The sequence below is a fragment of the Ranitomeya imitator genome, chromosome 1, assembly GCF_032444005.1.
Source record: "Ranitomeya imitator isolate aRanImi1 chromosome 1, aRanImi1.pri, whole genome shotgun sequence".
NCBI classification, from domain to species: Eukaryota; Metazoa; Chordata; class Amphibia; order Anura; family Dendrobatidae; genus Ranitomeya; species Ranitomeya imitator.
Window position 1 is genome coordinate 446,794,308 of NC_091282.1, and position 16,047 is coordinate 446,810,354.

The window sequence follows — 16,047 nt, forward strand, 5'->3', positions numbered from 1 at the left end:
TCTTGAATTTTAGACTTAGTTTTATGTCTCGAGATGTCCCGGAATAAAATTCCTCTCAGGTATGCCTTCATGGTGTCCCACACTACAAGATTCCCCGCACTCCCTTCATTAATCCTGAAAAACTCCCCGAGTTCAGTTCCCACCTGTTCCATATCCAAATACTGTAGCCAGGAGGGGTGAAATTTCCATCCCAACCCCGTCAGACCACTCTTCCCAGTCATTTGTACCGAGACCAGTACTGGGCTATGGTCCGATATTACTCTAGGCCTATACTCCACCTCATGTATTAGATTATTCACCCCCCCATTTCCCAAAGCCACATCAATGCGAGATAAAGATCCGTATGTAGCTGAATAACATGAGTAGGCATATGTCCTAGGATTACGCACCCGCCACAAATCTATCCATCCTATTTCTCTTAGATAATTTCCAAAAGGAGTAGAGTTCTCTTCACTTCTCAACTCCGCATGTCTACCCTTGTCCCAGTGATCATTAGATATATTGTTCACATCCCCCACTATAAGGAGGGGCACCCCATCCCACCTACCCATAATTTCCAGAATCTCCTGTATCTTTTTCTTGGAATATGGTGGTGGAATATAAATTGACACAATACAAATTAACCTGTTAAATATCTTGCATACTAAAAACACAAATTGGCCGTCTTTATCGGTGGTTACCTCAATCTCTTCCAACGGAACACTAACGTGTATCAAAATTGACACACCTCTGGCATAATTTGAGAACAGTGAGTGATACGCCTTTCTCACCCATCTCTTCTGTAGAATAGCAACCTTTTCCTTCACTAGGTGAGTTTCCTGCAGACATATCACTGAAGGCCTCTGTTTCAGTACATATTGGAAAATAGCTGTTCTTTTAGTAGCATTTGCAAGGCCCCTAACATTCCAACTTAGGATTTTAACCTCCCCACCCATTGTAGCTTATAGAAACAATGAATGAGTTCAAGCTCCCTAAGGTCTCAACCCCAACTCCCACCCCCTCCCTCCTCCCCCCCATCCCCAATTCCCAACTGAAATCACTCTCCATCTCTCCCCTCTCTTAAGCCCACCCAACTCCTCTCTACTCTTAGAATATCAAAATAAACTCTCCCTCTCAATTTGAGATCTGGGAACGCTGTTTCACAGCCTAACGATAAAAACTCTGCGTTCCTTCAGCTCCCCCGCCCACCATAGCCAAAATGCAAATTCCGTTGCGCCGCCGAACACAACCTGATGATATCAATATACCATAAAGTCACAGTATAAGTACCAGTTAACTATCAAACCAAACATAACAGTGAAGGGTTAACAATTGCCTCAGTAGCACTTAAATCAGTTTCAGCGGGTCTGCCCCGCTTTGACATGCTTAGTATTGAGATCCAGCCATTGTAACGCCTCCTCTGGATTTTGGAAATAATGCACCCGATCCAGAGCCACCACCCTTAATTTTGCTGGGTAAATCATTGAATAACGGACATCTAAGTCTCGCAACCTCCTCTTGACCTCTCCAAACTTCATCCGAAGCTTTTGGACCGCCGCAGAGTAATCCGGATAAAGGGAGACCCGATTACCATCAATGGTCAGCTCATCACAATTCCTGGCTTTCCTCAACAAAATGTCTCGGTCCTGATAGTTCAGAATTTTAGCCAAGATAACTCTTGGGGCCGAGCCGGGGGGGAGGGGTCTGGTGGGCACACAGTGCGCTCTTTCAACGGCAAACATCTTAGTAAGGCCATCTCCACCCACAGCGTTTTTTAGCCATGCCTCAATATAAGCCGTGGGGTTGCTCCCTTCCGCCTTTTCTGGGACCCCCACAATCCTTAGGTTGTTCCTGCGGGATCGGTTTTCAAGGTCATCAGTCTTAAACTCCAGATCAGCAATACGTTGAATATACTTTTTTTCCCTGTTTAACAATTCACCAATCCGATCTTCTGCACTCCCAACCCTTTCTTCCACCTCTTCCACTCTCTTTTCAACTTTACGCATAGCAGAGTTTAAAGCGACCATCTCTCCCTTTAATTCATCCGCTCGTAGGTTTAGAGCCCCCAGGGCAGACTTACAGTACATCACCACTGAAAATATGTCCTTCAGAGTCGGCTCCTCCATTTCTGGCATGTCAGACTGTGCAGGCAGAACAGCTCCTGCGGCCCTTGTAGGAGATCCCTGGTCTGACCCACCGCACTGTAGCTGAGCCCCTCCTTCCTGCTGTTCTCCGGGGGCACCAGCTGCTCCAGACTTCACACCTCCAGCCTCTGACTGCAGATTTACAGCCTCCTCTGACCTGGCAAATCGCTCCAACTTAGCAATCACATCCATCTTCCTCTGATAAGCAGCGCTTGCCCTCGCCGCCTCCTCTGCAGTCTCGGCGCCATCTTGGGCCTGTGAGCTTCCCGCAGCTGTCAGCTCCTTCTGTCTCCTGCGTGTCATCCTCAGATACGATTCCGTTCCTTCGGGTCACACCTCGCTCCCCGAGACTATGTGCACTCCTGAGAGTATGATTTGCGTTCGGCGCCTCTAAGGGGTTAATACAGAGATAATGAAGCGGGAGAGCTCTGTTGCACGTCTGTTCACATCGCCTGCCAGGCCACGCCCCGCTATTTCCATTTCTAATCCAGAGGATATAGACACGGCCTATTCTATTTATACGCCCTAGCTGCGTTCCCTGCTCTCCATTCTACCATGGGAATGATACATTGACCACTGATGGGAAAGGTCCACCATAACAAAAGCTGCTCTTATCATGGTCTCCATTCTACCATGGGAATGATACATTGACCACTGATGGGAAAGGTCCACCAGAACAAAAGCTGCTGTCCATTCTAATATAGGACAGTCCTAAACTTGGATTTCCATAATACTATTCAGTACCAGATACTCAGTTATTGCACAAGGGGAAGAAATAAAAAAAATTTTTTTTTGTAAAATTACCCTTAGTTTTCTATTCTCAGGGTCATGATGATGTAAGAATTCTGTTCTAACAGGGCAAATAGTAGTAGGTTGTATAGATGAATCCCCCTCTATAATATGAATGTAAAAATGAAATTTTATGATATATAGACTGGATCTACATCACAAGATGCCAACTAAAGCTCTTGACATTGGTAGACGACCTTCTCTGATTTCTTCTAGAAAACTGTGCCACACTTCTGCTATTGGGGATTTTTTTTAAATATTTTTTGACAATCACGTTTAGGCTGTTCGATATTCTGTGTTTCAGTTTCAAAGTTTGTTCAGCAGCCTTCACTCTTGCATTGGGAGGTGAGCAGTAAAGACATTACATCTACACACTAGCACCCTTCACCTCTCATTATGGAACAGAAGCTGACAGCCCCTTTAAATGCATGGAAAGCTGGCACATTTTTGAACCGGTCCATGGCTTTTTGCATTGACTTTTATTTTTTAATGAAACCACATACAACCTTATAGCTTTTTAGCCAAAATGTGTAGACCTAAAGGAGATGCTAGTAATGTTGCATTTTGCACAAGGTTGATGTTTTTCAGTTACATGAGGAGTGGGCCCCAAAGCGCTACAAAGCTAAATCTGTACGGACTAGTCTTGGAAATGCTCCCTATAGTACCTTCCAAGTATCCGCGTCTGCTTGGCTCATTTTACAAGCGTCGATGGAAAGGCTTTGTTTTTCTGGCTTTATTCCTGCAAAATTTTGCTGATTCACTCTGCTGTATTGTTGGCTTTGACAAGCCCAGAAATGATTTGGTGGTACGATAAGTTTACTATTACCTATTTTAAAATAACAAATATAAGTGCAATGTACTTGTAGGTGACAAGCATACCCTAAGGTTGCTCTTACACCGGTTCAGTGTCTTGTGTCTGAACCCCACGCACAGCTGGGGCCATAAACTTTATTGGGGCCTGCAGAGCTAATGTACACTGTTGTGCATAATTTTCGGGCATGTACGCCTTCTGAAGGCAGACAAAATTAAACAAAAGTAGGGACTTTCAGTGAGAGCCGCGAGTCATGCGGCCACAGGGACTTGAACATATTATTCAAGCACGCCCAAGATACTCGGATAACACGTTTGCACATCACTATATAATCTTTTATCTTTCAAGAAAAAAAATGTTGTTTTCTGGGGGTGTTTTCTTTTTTTTTTTTTTTTTCCTTTAGTTTGCCTCTTGCTTGTGATTGGTCAATGTCATGCAGTGGGCAAAGTATACAACCCCAAAAAAAGCATCTCTGGTATCATCCCTTCAAGGCCTCATAAATTATACCCTAAACTTTACATGTTTTATTCAGCTTTGCAGCCATTATTGTTTGATGTGGCAAGTTTTACATGTTTAAAACTGGTGAACGGTCCTCTTTACATTAACCTTGCGTTCCCATTTTTTTTCTAATAAGAGGGGTACATGAGTCTGGCAGATAAGACTTGGACGAACCGTAAAATAGCATTTATTCAGGAATTGGGAGGAAAATAAGTGAAAAAAATAAAGAATTTGGGATTGAGCAACTATTAAGAGAGTTTCAAACGAGCTGTGAGTTGGCATATGTGGTGCTGAAAAACTACATTTTAACCCCTTTCTGCCATCAGACGTACTATTTCGTCCATGTGACCTGGGCCTTACTTCCCATGGACGGAATAGTACGTCATACGCGATCAGCCGCACTCACGAGGGGAGCGCGGCCTATTGCGGCCGGGTGATTATCACAGCTAACACCCGACACTGGTCACGGACCGCTCCCGGAACTTTAACCCCTGGAACACTGCAATCAAACAAGATCACAGCGTTCCGGTGGCATAGAGCCCCCTCCCTGCGAGTTTCCCTGAGACCCTCAGAACAACGCGATGTGATCGCGTTGTTCCAAGGGTCTCCTCCCTGCAGGCCCCTGGATCCAAGATGGCCGTGGAGTCCTTCTGGGTCCTGCAGGTAGGTGGCTTGTCAGTACCTGCTGAGAGCAGGTGCTGAGAAGCCTCCTACACTGCCTGTCAGATCTCTGATCTGACACAGTGCTCTGCAAACTACCCTTGGGGGTTAAGGGGTTAAGAAATATATTCTAGGTATTCAGAAGAATGCTTGTGAGTGGCTCATTAATTAAAAATCCATCTAGGGGTATGATCACTCAGACTTTTTTTTTTTTGGTGCAGAAACTGAGGGACCCCTCTCCCAACACCTCCCCCCCCCCCCAAAAAAAAAAAAAAAAAAAAAAAAATTAAAACTCCTGCCTCAAAAACTAGGGAAAATATTTAAGCCCGATATCTTAAAAAAAATTAAGCTTGTGTATTACAAAAGGAAGCCCCCCTAGTGTTGCCTTCTGCAGTTTGTGCTCACAGCTCTGATCCAGTGCAGTATATACTATGCTGTACGCTGTTCTGAGGGTTTCATAAGATGTTGTGCAAAGTGCTAGTTAACATTTTGTTGTTGGAGTGAAGGCAACCTCCGTTGTATTTGGTTTCAGTTAATAAATACCAGTAAGGCTGCTTGCCCAGAAAGCATAGCTAGCTTGTGTGGGGATGACACGGTGGCCATTAAAGTATAGGACGAGTTCGGGGGGACGTTGCTTCAGGCAGGGAAGGCAAGAAAGGCTAAATGTAGACTACAGGTAAGTGGCTGTGGTTTTTGTGTGGTCTTTATAGCTTTAGGAATATTCACTACACAGAATTATGTGGCTTACAAGTACAGAAATGCTTAATTTCCACCTTCACGCTTGAGACTGAGGTAAACAAGCTGGCTTCCCCCTTATGTTCTTGTAAAGCCTAACTTCATATGGTGAAATATGGCAAATCCTCAAGGTTTTGGCTTAAGGATGTCCTCTAAGGTGAGCAGCTTACTGGGGGGGGGCACATGTAGGTGAAAATGGTACTCCTTTCTGTAATGGTTTCTGGTTTGACCATGTCACTGTCAGTAAAATTAACTAAACTGGACAAGTACAAGGTGTCCATGTTTGAGGTAAAAATAAGTGTGTGTTACAAAAAATACTGACATACTGTATGTTTGTGTGTGTATATAATATATACGTGCTACTATACACACACGTTTGTGCATGTATGTGTGTGTGTGTGTGTATATATATATATATATATATATATATATATATATATATATATATATGTATGAATATATAATATATGCGTGCTACTATACACATGCTTGTGCATGCATATATATGTGTGTATACAGTACACATGCATTATTTACTTGCATGCACATATGTGTAAGTATACACACACTATCACTTTAATACACAGAAAGCGCAAGTTTTTGTTTTGCTCGTGTGTATGTATATATTCACATTCTTATATGGCTTTAGGCAGTGGCGTAACTACAAAGTGAGGGGCCCCGATGCGAACTTTCAAATGGGGCCCCCCCGCGCCAAAATATTTCCCACCGAAATTCACATTTTCCCTATTCATTTCGCACACTATAGTCGTGTTGCAATGTTGTGTAGTCTGACCTAATACTGCCCTGTACTCGCTGAGAAAAATGATTTTATAACTAACATGTCCCTATAGTAATATGTCCTCCCTCGCTCTAATTCCAAGCGCACTCCCGGCGTTTGAACTCTGTGTGCTGTTTCTTCCTGGTATGACGCTGCAGTGCGTCATTTCCAGACCTGTGCAGTGTGGGGGTGTATTGGGTGTACTGGTCGGCTCTGGAGCATACGCACTGCACATTCTGACACTGGCAAGTACACGCAATACTCCCCCACAGTGCACATGCTGGGCTCTGCCCACAGCCGTGTACAGCCCGTACACACACGGCTTCGCTCCGAGAACCCGTACACACACGGCTCCGCTCCGTACACCTTGTACACACACGGCTCCGCTCCGTACACCTTGTACACACACGGCTCCGCTCCGTACACCTTGTACACACGCGGCTCCGATCCCTACACCTTGTACACATGCGGCTGCGCTCTTTACACCTTGTACACACGCGGCTCCACTCCTTACACCTTGTACACACGCGGCTCCGATCCCTACACCTTGAACACACGGCTTCGCTCCGAGAACTCCGTACACCTTGTACACACGCGGCTCCGCTCCCTACACCTTGTACACACACGGCTCCGCTCCCTACACCTTGTACACATGCGGCTGCGCTCTTTACACCTTGTACACACGCGGCTCTGCACCGTACACCTTGTACACACGCGGCTTTGCTCCATACACCTCTTACACACGCGGCTCCGCTCCATACACCTCTTACACACGCAGCACCACTCCATACACCCCATACATACACGAATCCGCTCACCTCTTTCACCCACGGCTCAGCTTTGTACACACCTGACTCCGCTCCGTACACCTTGCTCCACTACATACATACACGGCTCCGCTCTGTACACCTTGTACACACACGGCTCTGTTACATAAACATCCCCTCATACAGCACCATGACAATCAAGCACAGCAGAGTCCTGCATAGTGCATACACTGAGGCCACTGATCATGTGACCCCTGACTCCTCCCCTCCTGTGACCTCATCACAGGTCCTGTGCGCATAGAACAGGTAGGTGTGTGTGTGTGTGTGTGTCAGGTGTAAGCAGCACATCACTCACCAGCTAATGCCTGCCATCTCTCCAGCTTCAGTCAGTGACACGCACAGCCCTTCTGCTAGGTCACATGTCCTTCACGGACACGCCCACTCGCCGCACACTGCTGAAAGTCTGGGGAAGCTGTGGGCGTGGCCAGCAGGATGCGTGCGTGACTTGTCTCCTTCCCCTGCTACTTGTTTGCTGGACTGGGCGGGCCCTGAAAACACTGTGGGCCCCGTCGCGGTCGCGACCCCTGCGACCGCAGTTGTTACACCCCTGGCTTTAGGCTAGGTTTACATGTCCAGTAATCATCAGTTAGAACCAGGGCTGTGGAGTTGGTGTAAAATGGACAGACTCTGACAAAATATAATACATTGAGTTCAGTAGTACAATGCAGGATGTGCTGTAAATGTTTCCATAAGAATTTGGGAAAGTTATGAAATGTCCTAGAAGTGTCTGTTTGTTCCTGATCTAAGGATCTCGGCTTCTAGTTGAGATGAATCTGTGCTGCACTTTATGTACATGCTCAGTAGTGACGCAGTATTATGGGGTCTGAGTCTGAGGATCTGTTTTTTGTTTTTTTTTTGTTTGTTTTTTTGTTTGTTTTTTTCCTTCCTGGCTCCATTACAAATTGAAGAAAACATGGTTATTTAACCAATTTTCTTAAATCGTTTTTTTTTTTTTTTAAACCGACAGTTGTCTGCACAACTAATTCCTGCTGGATCCATTTTAACTGATTATTGGACGTGTGAACATGGTCTTAGTTGCCCTAGTCTTTGTTTTAGTTTGCTGTATAATCCGCTGTATCCTCAATCAATGGAAGTGGCACTGATCAATATTTGGGGCACTTCATATTTTAGAAAAAGCTTGCCGTAGACATAAGCAATTCACTGGACCGTGAATCAAGCTTTTGCTTCCCTTTTATTTTCCTGACAAGTTGGTGTAGTTGTTAGTTTTTCTTTTACATATACAGTGGGGCAAAAAAGTATTTAGTCAGTCAGCAATAGTGCAAGTTCCACCACTTAAAAAGATGAGAGGCGTCTGTAATTTACATCATAGGTAGACCTCAACTATGGGAGACAAACTGAGAAAAAAAAATCCAGAAAATCACATTGTCTGTTTTTTTAACGTTTTTTTGCATATTATGGTGGAAAATAAGTATTTGGTCAGAAACAAACAATCAAGATTTCTGGCTCTCACAGACCTGTAACTTCTTCTTTAAGAGCCTCCTCTTTCCTCCACTCATTACCTGTAGTAATGGCACCTGTTTAAACTTGTTATCAGTATAAAAAGACACCTGTGCACACCCTCAAACAGTCTGACTCCAAACTCCACTATGGTGAAGACCAAAGAGCTGTCAAAGGACACCAGAAACAAAATTGTAGCCCTGCACCAGGCTGGGAAGACTGAATCTGCAATAGCCAACCAGCTTGGAGTGAAGAAATCAACAGTGGGAGCAATAATTAGAAAATGGAAGACATACAAGACCACTGATAATCTCCCTCGATCTGGGGCTCCACGCAAAATCCCACCCCGTGGGGTCAGAATGATCACAAGAACGATGAGCAAAAATCCCAGAAACACGCGGGGGGACCTAGTGAATGAACTGCAGAGAGCTGGGACCAATTTAACAAGGCCTACCATAAGTAACACACTACGCCACCATGGACTCAGATCCTGCAGTGCCAGACGTGTCCCAATGCTTAAGCCAGTACATGTCCGGGCCCGTCTGAAGTTTGCTAGAGAGCATTTGGATGATCCAGAGGAGTTTTGGGAGAATGTCCTATGGTCTGATGAAACCAAACTGGAACTGTTTGGTAGAAACACATCTTGTCGTGTTTGGAGGAAAAAGAATACTGAGTTGCATCCATCAAACACCATACCTACTGTAAAGCATGGTGGTGGAAACATCATGCTTTGGGGCTGTTTCTCTGCAAAGGGGTCAGGACGACTGATCCGGGTACATGAAAGAATGAATGGGGCCATGTATCGTGAGATTTTGAGTGCAAACCTCCTTCCATCAGCAAGGGCAATGAAGATGAAACGTGGCTGGGTCTTTCAACATGACAATGATCCAAAGCACACCGCCAGGGCAACGAAGGAGTGGCTTCGTAAGACGCATTTCAAGATCCTGGAGTAGCCTAGCCAGTCTCCAGATCTCAACCCTATAGAAAACCTTTGGAGGGAGTTGAAAGTCCGTGTTGCCAAGCGAAAAGCCAAAAACATCACTGCTCTAGAGGAGATCTGCATGGAGGAATGGGCCAACATACCAACAACAGTGTGTGGCAACCTTGTGAAGACTTACAGAAAACGTTTGACCTCTGTCATTGCCAACAAAGGATATATTACAAAGTATTGAGATGAAATTTTGTTTCTGACCAAATACTTATTTTCCACCATAATATGCAAATAAAATGTTAAAAAAACAGACAATGTGATTTTCTGGATTTTTTTTTCTCAGTTTGTCTCCCATAGTTGAGGTCTACATATGATGTAAATTACAGACGCCTCTCATCTTTTTAAGTGGTGGAACTTGCACTATTGCTGACTGACTAAATACTTTTTTGCCCCACTGTAGCTTTATTTTCTGCATACATAACACTGAACACCTTTATTGTATGAATTAAATGGTAATCAATAGCATCACTATAGTCTCTTGTGTACATGGTACTACAAAGGTAAGTATACATATAATGGAATTGTTCCTCCTGTCTCCATGCCCTTGGATTAGGATCACAGTGTGAATGTATATGCCTGGCATCCTAGGCGGTAATATGCGCAGTAGGGTCGTTGAGGAGTGTTGCCCAATGCTTTTTTATATACCTCCGGGTAATCCTAGTCCCTTCAGTAGCCTTGGAGTAATATGAGCTCCTCACAATGTGACTGTGGTTGGAGCCTCTGCTGAGTAGGCACACACTATGCCACTAGTTTTAGAGGGCATAGTGTCCTGAATACTTGATTGCTTCTGACAATGCAATCTGCAGCAACTTAAGTGTTTACGTGTGAAGCTAATCTTTCTTATTATTCTCACTTATTTCTATAGTTGCTTTTACCTATATATATTAGATGGTAGCCTGATTCTAACGCATCGGGTATTCTAGAATATGTATGCGTAGTGTATAGCGCAGCCCGCGTAGTATATTGCCCAGCCCGCGTAATATATTGCACAGCCCATGCAGTCTATAGCAATGTGGGCACCATATCCCTGTTAAAAAAAGAATTAAAATAAAAAAGTGATATACTCACCCTCCGTTGGCCCCCGGATCGAAGCGGTTACCGATGCTCTTCGCGCGCTCCGGTTTGAAGAGTGTATTGCGGTCCCGCAAGATGACGTAGCGGTCTCCCGAAACTGCTACATCATCATCTCGCGAGATCGCAGCATGGACCCGTTACCGGAGCGTCGCGAGCGGGAAAGGCCTGTTGTGGATCCGAGGGGCCGACGGATGGTGAGTATATAACGATTTTTTATTTTTTTTATTATTTTTAACATTAGATCTTTTTACTATTCAAGCCGCATAGGCAGCATGAATAGTAAAAAGTTGGTCACACAGGGTTAATAGCAGCGTTAACCGAGTGCGTTACACCGCGGTCAACGCTGCCATTAACCCTGTGTGAGCGCTGACCAGAGGGGAGTATGCAGACACCGGGCACTGACTGCGGGGAGGAAGGAGCGGCCATTTTCTTCCGGACTGTGCCCATCGCTAATTGGTTGCGCCAAAACAGCCACGACAAATCAGCAACTTGGATTTCCATGACAGACAGAGGCCGTGACCAATGAATATCTGTGACAGACAGAAAGACAGACAGACGGAAGTGACCCTTAGACAATTATATAGTGTATATATATAATTTTTTTATTACTGTCATATAAAAGAACTACTGAAGTGCTTTTGTAGTTAATTGCAGCATTGGATATTTCATTTAGGAAAACCTTTTGTGCAATGTGCTATAACATACTCAGTTGAAGAATGCATTTTGTTTCTGCATTTCTCCATGTTCTTTAGAGCTAATATTCCCTTTCACGGCATTGAAGTGGAGATCATCTTTTGTAGTGATCTAGTGTCATCACTAGGGGGCGGTGTAGTCAGGACGGTTACATTAGGCTGGATATAACAAAACAAGGCTTCCTGGCCGCTCCTATTGATTTGTGATTGCTCGGGTTTGATCCTTGCAAACAGTGTACTCCCAGGCACCACTCCATGGTCTGTGCAGTCTTGGTACAATTCTCTGCGATGTTGTCAATTCATTAAAGGTCCAAAATCCAAGGCACCAGAGGTTCTCCAATTAACATGCAGCATTGTGGCCACATAAGGCCTTTGCCAGTCCATACATATTATTGTATACTTCTGTCCTTATGGCTTGACAAAGTCCCTATGAGGCCGCAGCGTTGCATGTTATTTGCTGTGTATGCTGTAACCAATAAAGTGATTAATTGAAGGCGATCGTCTAGTGCCTTGGATATTTGGTGTTTTTATGCTCTTATTTTATCCTTTATTTGCCTATTTCCACCTATGACCTGCCCTTTTTACTTTGGTTATCTGTAAATCCTGTTCTTTCATTCCCTGGTTTACGTGCTATGTTTTCTATGGTCTAATCCTACAACATAAGACTGACTTGCTTGTGTTTGCAGGGAGGATGTGTGGACTCGGTAAATCAGAGCTTGGTTCTTCTCCTCATGACCCTCGGACAGCAGGATGTTTCCAAGGTTTTACTTGGACCTTTGTCTCCTTACACGTAAGTTTTAGTTTTTTCTTGCACTGTGTAGTGTTTATTTTTTCTTCCATAATGCATATGATACCCTGGCTGGAGGTTGTTGGATAATATATGGTAATCGGTCATGTAATGTTGTTTGGAACTATTCTGTAGAGAGGATCATCCTTGGCCTGGTGCTGAGTCGAAGAATGTGAACTGTCCTTTTTCGGTTATCATGGTACCGGTGCTGTATATTTGTAAGGTACAGTACTGTGATAACTGAAGAATGGTGGTGCCATCAAGAGACTGACTGCTCAGGGTCTCACTAAACAGAACATGGTCTCATCTATGGCTGTAAATGAAATCTAGTAAGATTTAACTGAATTTCCTTCATTCTCTGGCTAAAGTGAAATAAGGAATTGGTCACCAGGCTTTTGCTACCCCATCTAAGAATAACATGGTGGAGGGGCAGAGACCCTGGTTCCAGTGATTCATCACACATTGGGCAGCTCACTGCTTTTTTTTTAATTTATTTTTTATAAATTCTGTTTTCTCTACTGCCGATCTACCAGTTCTCTGAATGCTGAGCTGTGTAGTTCAATGTACACTGCATAGCCAGAAAGCTGCCAATCGGGTGTTGGTTATAGACATGGCTCATGAATATGGAGTACTACATGACCGCAGGTTTACTAGTCTTCTAGTGATAAAATCCCTTCTCAGCAGGAGATTATCACATCTACGGCATGTAGCCCAGTGACACATCGCTAGAATCGGAGTGTTGCCCTCAGATGAGGTGGCATAAACCTGACCAGTTACTTTTCAGAGCTGCGCAGCGGTGCCGAGGCATGGCTCCTGCTTTACAACACACTGCTATATGGTGTATATGTATTTGAACGTGTCCGTTTTGTGTGTACTTGGCAGGATTGAATTTTTGCGTCATCTAAGGAGCTATTTCCAGATCATGTTTAAAATTGAAAGCAAGACATTTGAAGAACGCAAAGGAGCGGAGAAAGTGCTGATGACAGGCGTCGGCGTTGGATATTCCAATCTCAGCAAGACCATGCGATAATGCAGCCAAATTCTCTTTGGGATGGTACTGACAGATGTACTCGTTGTCCTAGAGTCAGAATTTGAGGATTACTGGGCTGAATCACTTGGGAACCGTGAAGAAGAAAACAAGACTCTAATATCCAAAACTCTAGGACTTGGATCAGTGCTACCTCATCAATAACACACTGACCTTCCAAACATACTCCGCATCTAAGCCTCTGCCACCAGCTATTTGTAGAATCTTCTGACATCAATTAGCAAAAACTGATTTTTATTTTTATTATTTTTTTTTTTTACAACTATATTTATTCCCTGTTGCCGTTTGGTTAGGATACACCCTTGGATATGTAAATATTTGTCCGTTTCTGCTAGCATTTTACATACTTTTTGCAAATCCAGTCCACTTTTGAAGCCTTTTTAGTGTGCTCGTTGGTATGTTTCACAAATGTGAAAAATAGACTTTTGTAGACGGTTTGTAAAGAAATGCAAACTGGAGAAAATCCATCACTGTTTTGTTTGTTTTTGTTTCTAAAAGGAGCAACCAGATGAGAGGTTTGGACTTGGGCTAGTAACGTTGCCATCTCAGAATGGTTACATAGTCTCCTTCTGGTGCGGAGGCACACAACCTTTTATTGCCAAGGGCTGTATTACTGTATGACACGGCTATAAAAGTCTTACCAGAATTATTCTTACATCATCCAAGTATTGTAGCTGTACTGAGTAGTTTGATCTCAGGCCACCACTGTTTTCCAGAATGAAACGGTTTATAATGTGGTCTTCCACTTTCTCAAAACAGTATCTCATTGCAGAAAGGTTTGAAGCTGGCAAATCCACACTATATCTAAGACCTAACCTAAGGGAAGGCTCATTCAGAAAATAACAAAGATTTTCTCTAACGAGAAGGTTTCATCCATTTTCCACCGCCGACTTGAAATGTCAATTTTGACCTGACATTGGAATCAAAATTGGACATGTATCTGCATTTTTTTTTTTCTTTTCGAGGAACATTTATTTCACAATAAATCACGAGCATACAAACTGTACTATTCACTATTATCGGTACAAGAATCACCCTTAAAAAACATGGATGGCACTCGTATGAGAAAAAATGACAGGTGAATTAAGCCTCAGTAGGTTGAATCGCAAAAAAGGCAAAAATTAAGAAACCACTGCAAAATGTTCAGTGTCTGATTTTTATCTTTATAGGTATATTTTTGAGTAAAATGTAAATTACTCATTTATTCTATAAACTTGCGACATGTCTGAATTTCCAAGCAATAAATTTTTTTTTTTTTCCTGAAAACTAGAAAGGCTGTGTGCACACGATGTGGAATTAGTGCGGATTTGCAGCAGATTTTTCCGCACAGAAACGCTGCAGTTCCGCAAAGTGATTTACAGTACAATGTAAATAGATAGGAAAAAAAAAAAAGGCTGTGCTAATGGTGCGGAAAAATCCGCATGAAAACCACTGCGGAACAAAAGAAGTAGCATTCTACTTTTGTGCGGAACTGTAGCGTTTCTGACCCCTTCCATCATAGAAATCCGCAGGGGTAAAAACCGCAGAAAATCCGCATCAATTCCGCAACAAAAACGCACAAAATCCGCAGCAAATCTGCACCGGTGTTTTCTGCCAGGAGATGCAGATTTTGTGTGGAAATTTCTGCACCCCAATCCACAACATGTGCACATAGCCAAATGGTCAAGATTAAACAAAAAAAAATACCGGATTACTTACCGGTAATGCTCTTTTATAGAGCCCACGAAGCACCCACGAGAGAGGGGATCCGCCCCTAGGACCAGGAAACCTACAGAGAGATAAAAGGGGCGGCCCCCCTCGCTCCTCAGTTGTTTTACAGAGAATAGGAGGAACCGCCGCCAGGTTTTAGTTAATAGGTTCAGGTATATATATGTATATAGAAACACACATAATCCTCTACGGAGTATGTTAAGAGGATAAGAAGTGAAATGAACAATAGTTTAGGATTAAAATAACTGTTTATTAATACAATTGTTAAAAAACAGGGGGGGGGGGGGGGAGTATATGTATGTATATGTGTGTGTGTATGTATATATATATATATATATATATATGTGTGTGTGTGTGTGTGTGTGTGTGTATACACACACACACACACACACACACACACACACACACACACACACACACACACACACACATATTTACAACCTCATACTATATTTTTCTAATATTTACACCTCACCAAAAAGCACCACGTGCAACTATATAAAGAAAAGGGAGGGATGTGAATGGGTGCTGTCGTGGGCTCTATAAAAGAGCATTACCGGTGAGTAATCCGGTATTTTCCATTCGCCACGACAGCACCCACGAGAGTTTTTCAGAGACTATGGATTGGGTGGGTTAACTGAGTCAAGAACCCAAACCCCAAAGGTTAGATCAGAAGCAGCAGATAGGTCTAATCTATAGTGCCTATAAAAGGTGCCCGGCGAAGCCCAAGTTGCGGCCTTACATATAAGCTCTATTGGCACGTTCGCCCTTTCTGCCCAGGAAGTCGACAAGGCCCTTGTAGAATGCGCCCCCACATGCATTGGAGGAACTCTTCCTTTGGCCCTATAAGCCAAGATTATGGCTTCTCTGATCCAACGAGATAACGTCCCCTTCGTGACTCTGGATCCTTTGGTTTTACTCTGAAAAGACACAAACAGGGCCCTACTCTTCCTCCAGTCCCTAGTTCTCTCTAAATAGGCCAGAATAGTCCTTTTTACATCTAGGGTATGAAGTCTTACTTCCTCTGGAGACGAGTGGTCTTTATAAAAGGTAGGTAATAGGATCT

At 43.6% G+C, this 16,047-nt stretch overlaps 1 protein-coding gene across 1 annotated transcript in view; it reads left to right on the forward strand.

Moving 5' to 3' along the window:
- Positions 1-13,736, forward strand: part of RCL1 (RNA terminal phosphate cyclase like 1) — a 60,867-nt gene extending 47,131 nt beyond the window's left edge. The window contains exons 8-9 of the mRNA XM_069764243.1: positions 12,123-12,226; positions 13,106-13,736. Coding sequence (XP_069620344.1) covers positions 12,123-12,226; positions 13,106-13,253 — 252 coding nt within the window. The 3' untranslated portion in view covers positions 13,254-13,736. The remainder of the gene's footprint in view (positions 1-12,122; positions 12,227-13,105) is intronic.
- Positions 13,737-16,047: the final 2,311 nt, after the last annotated feature.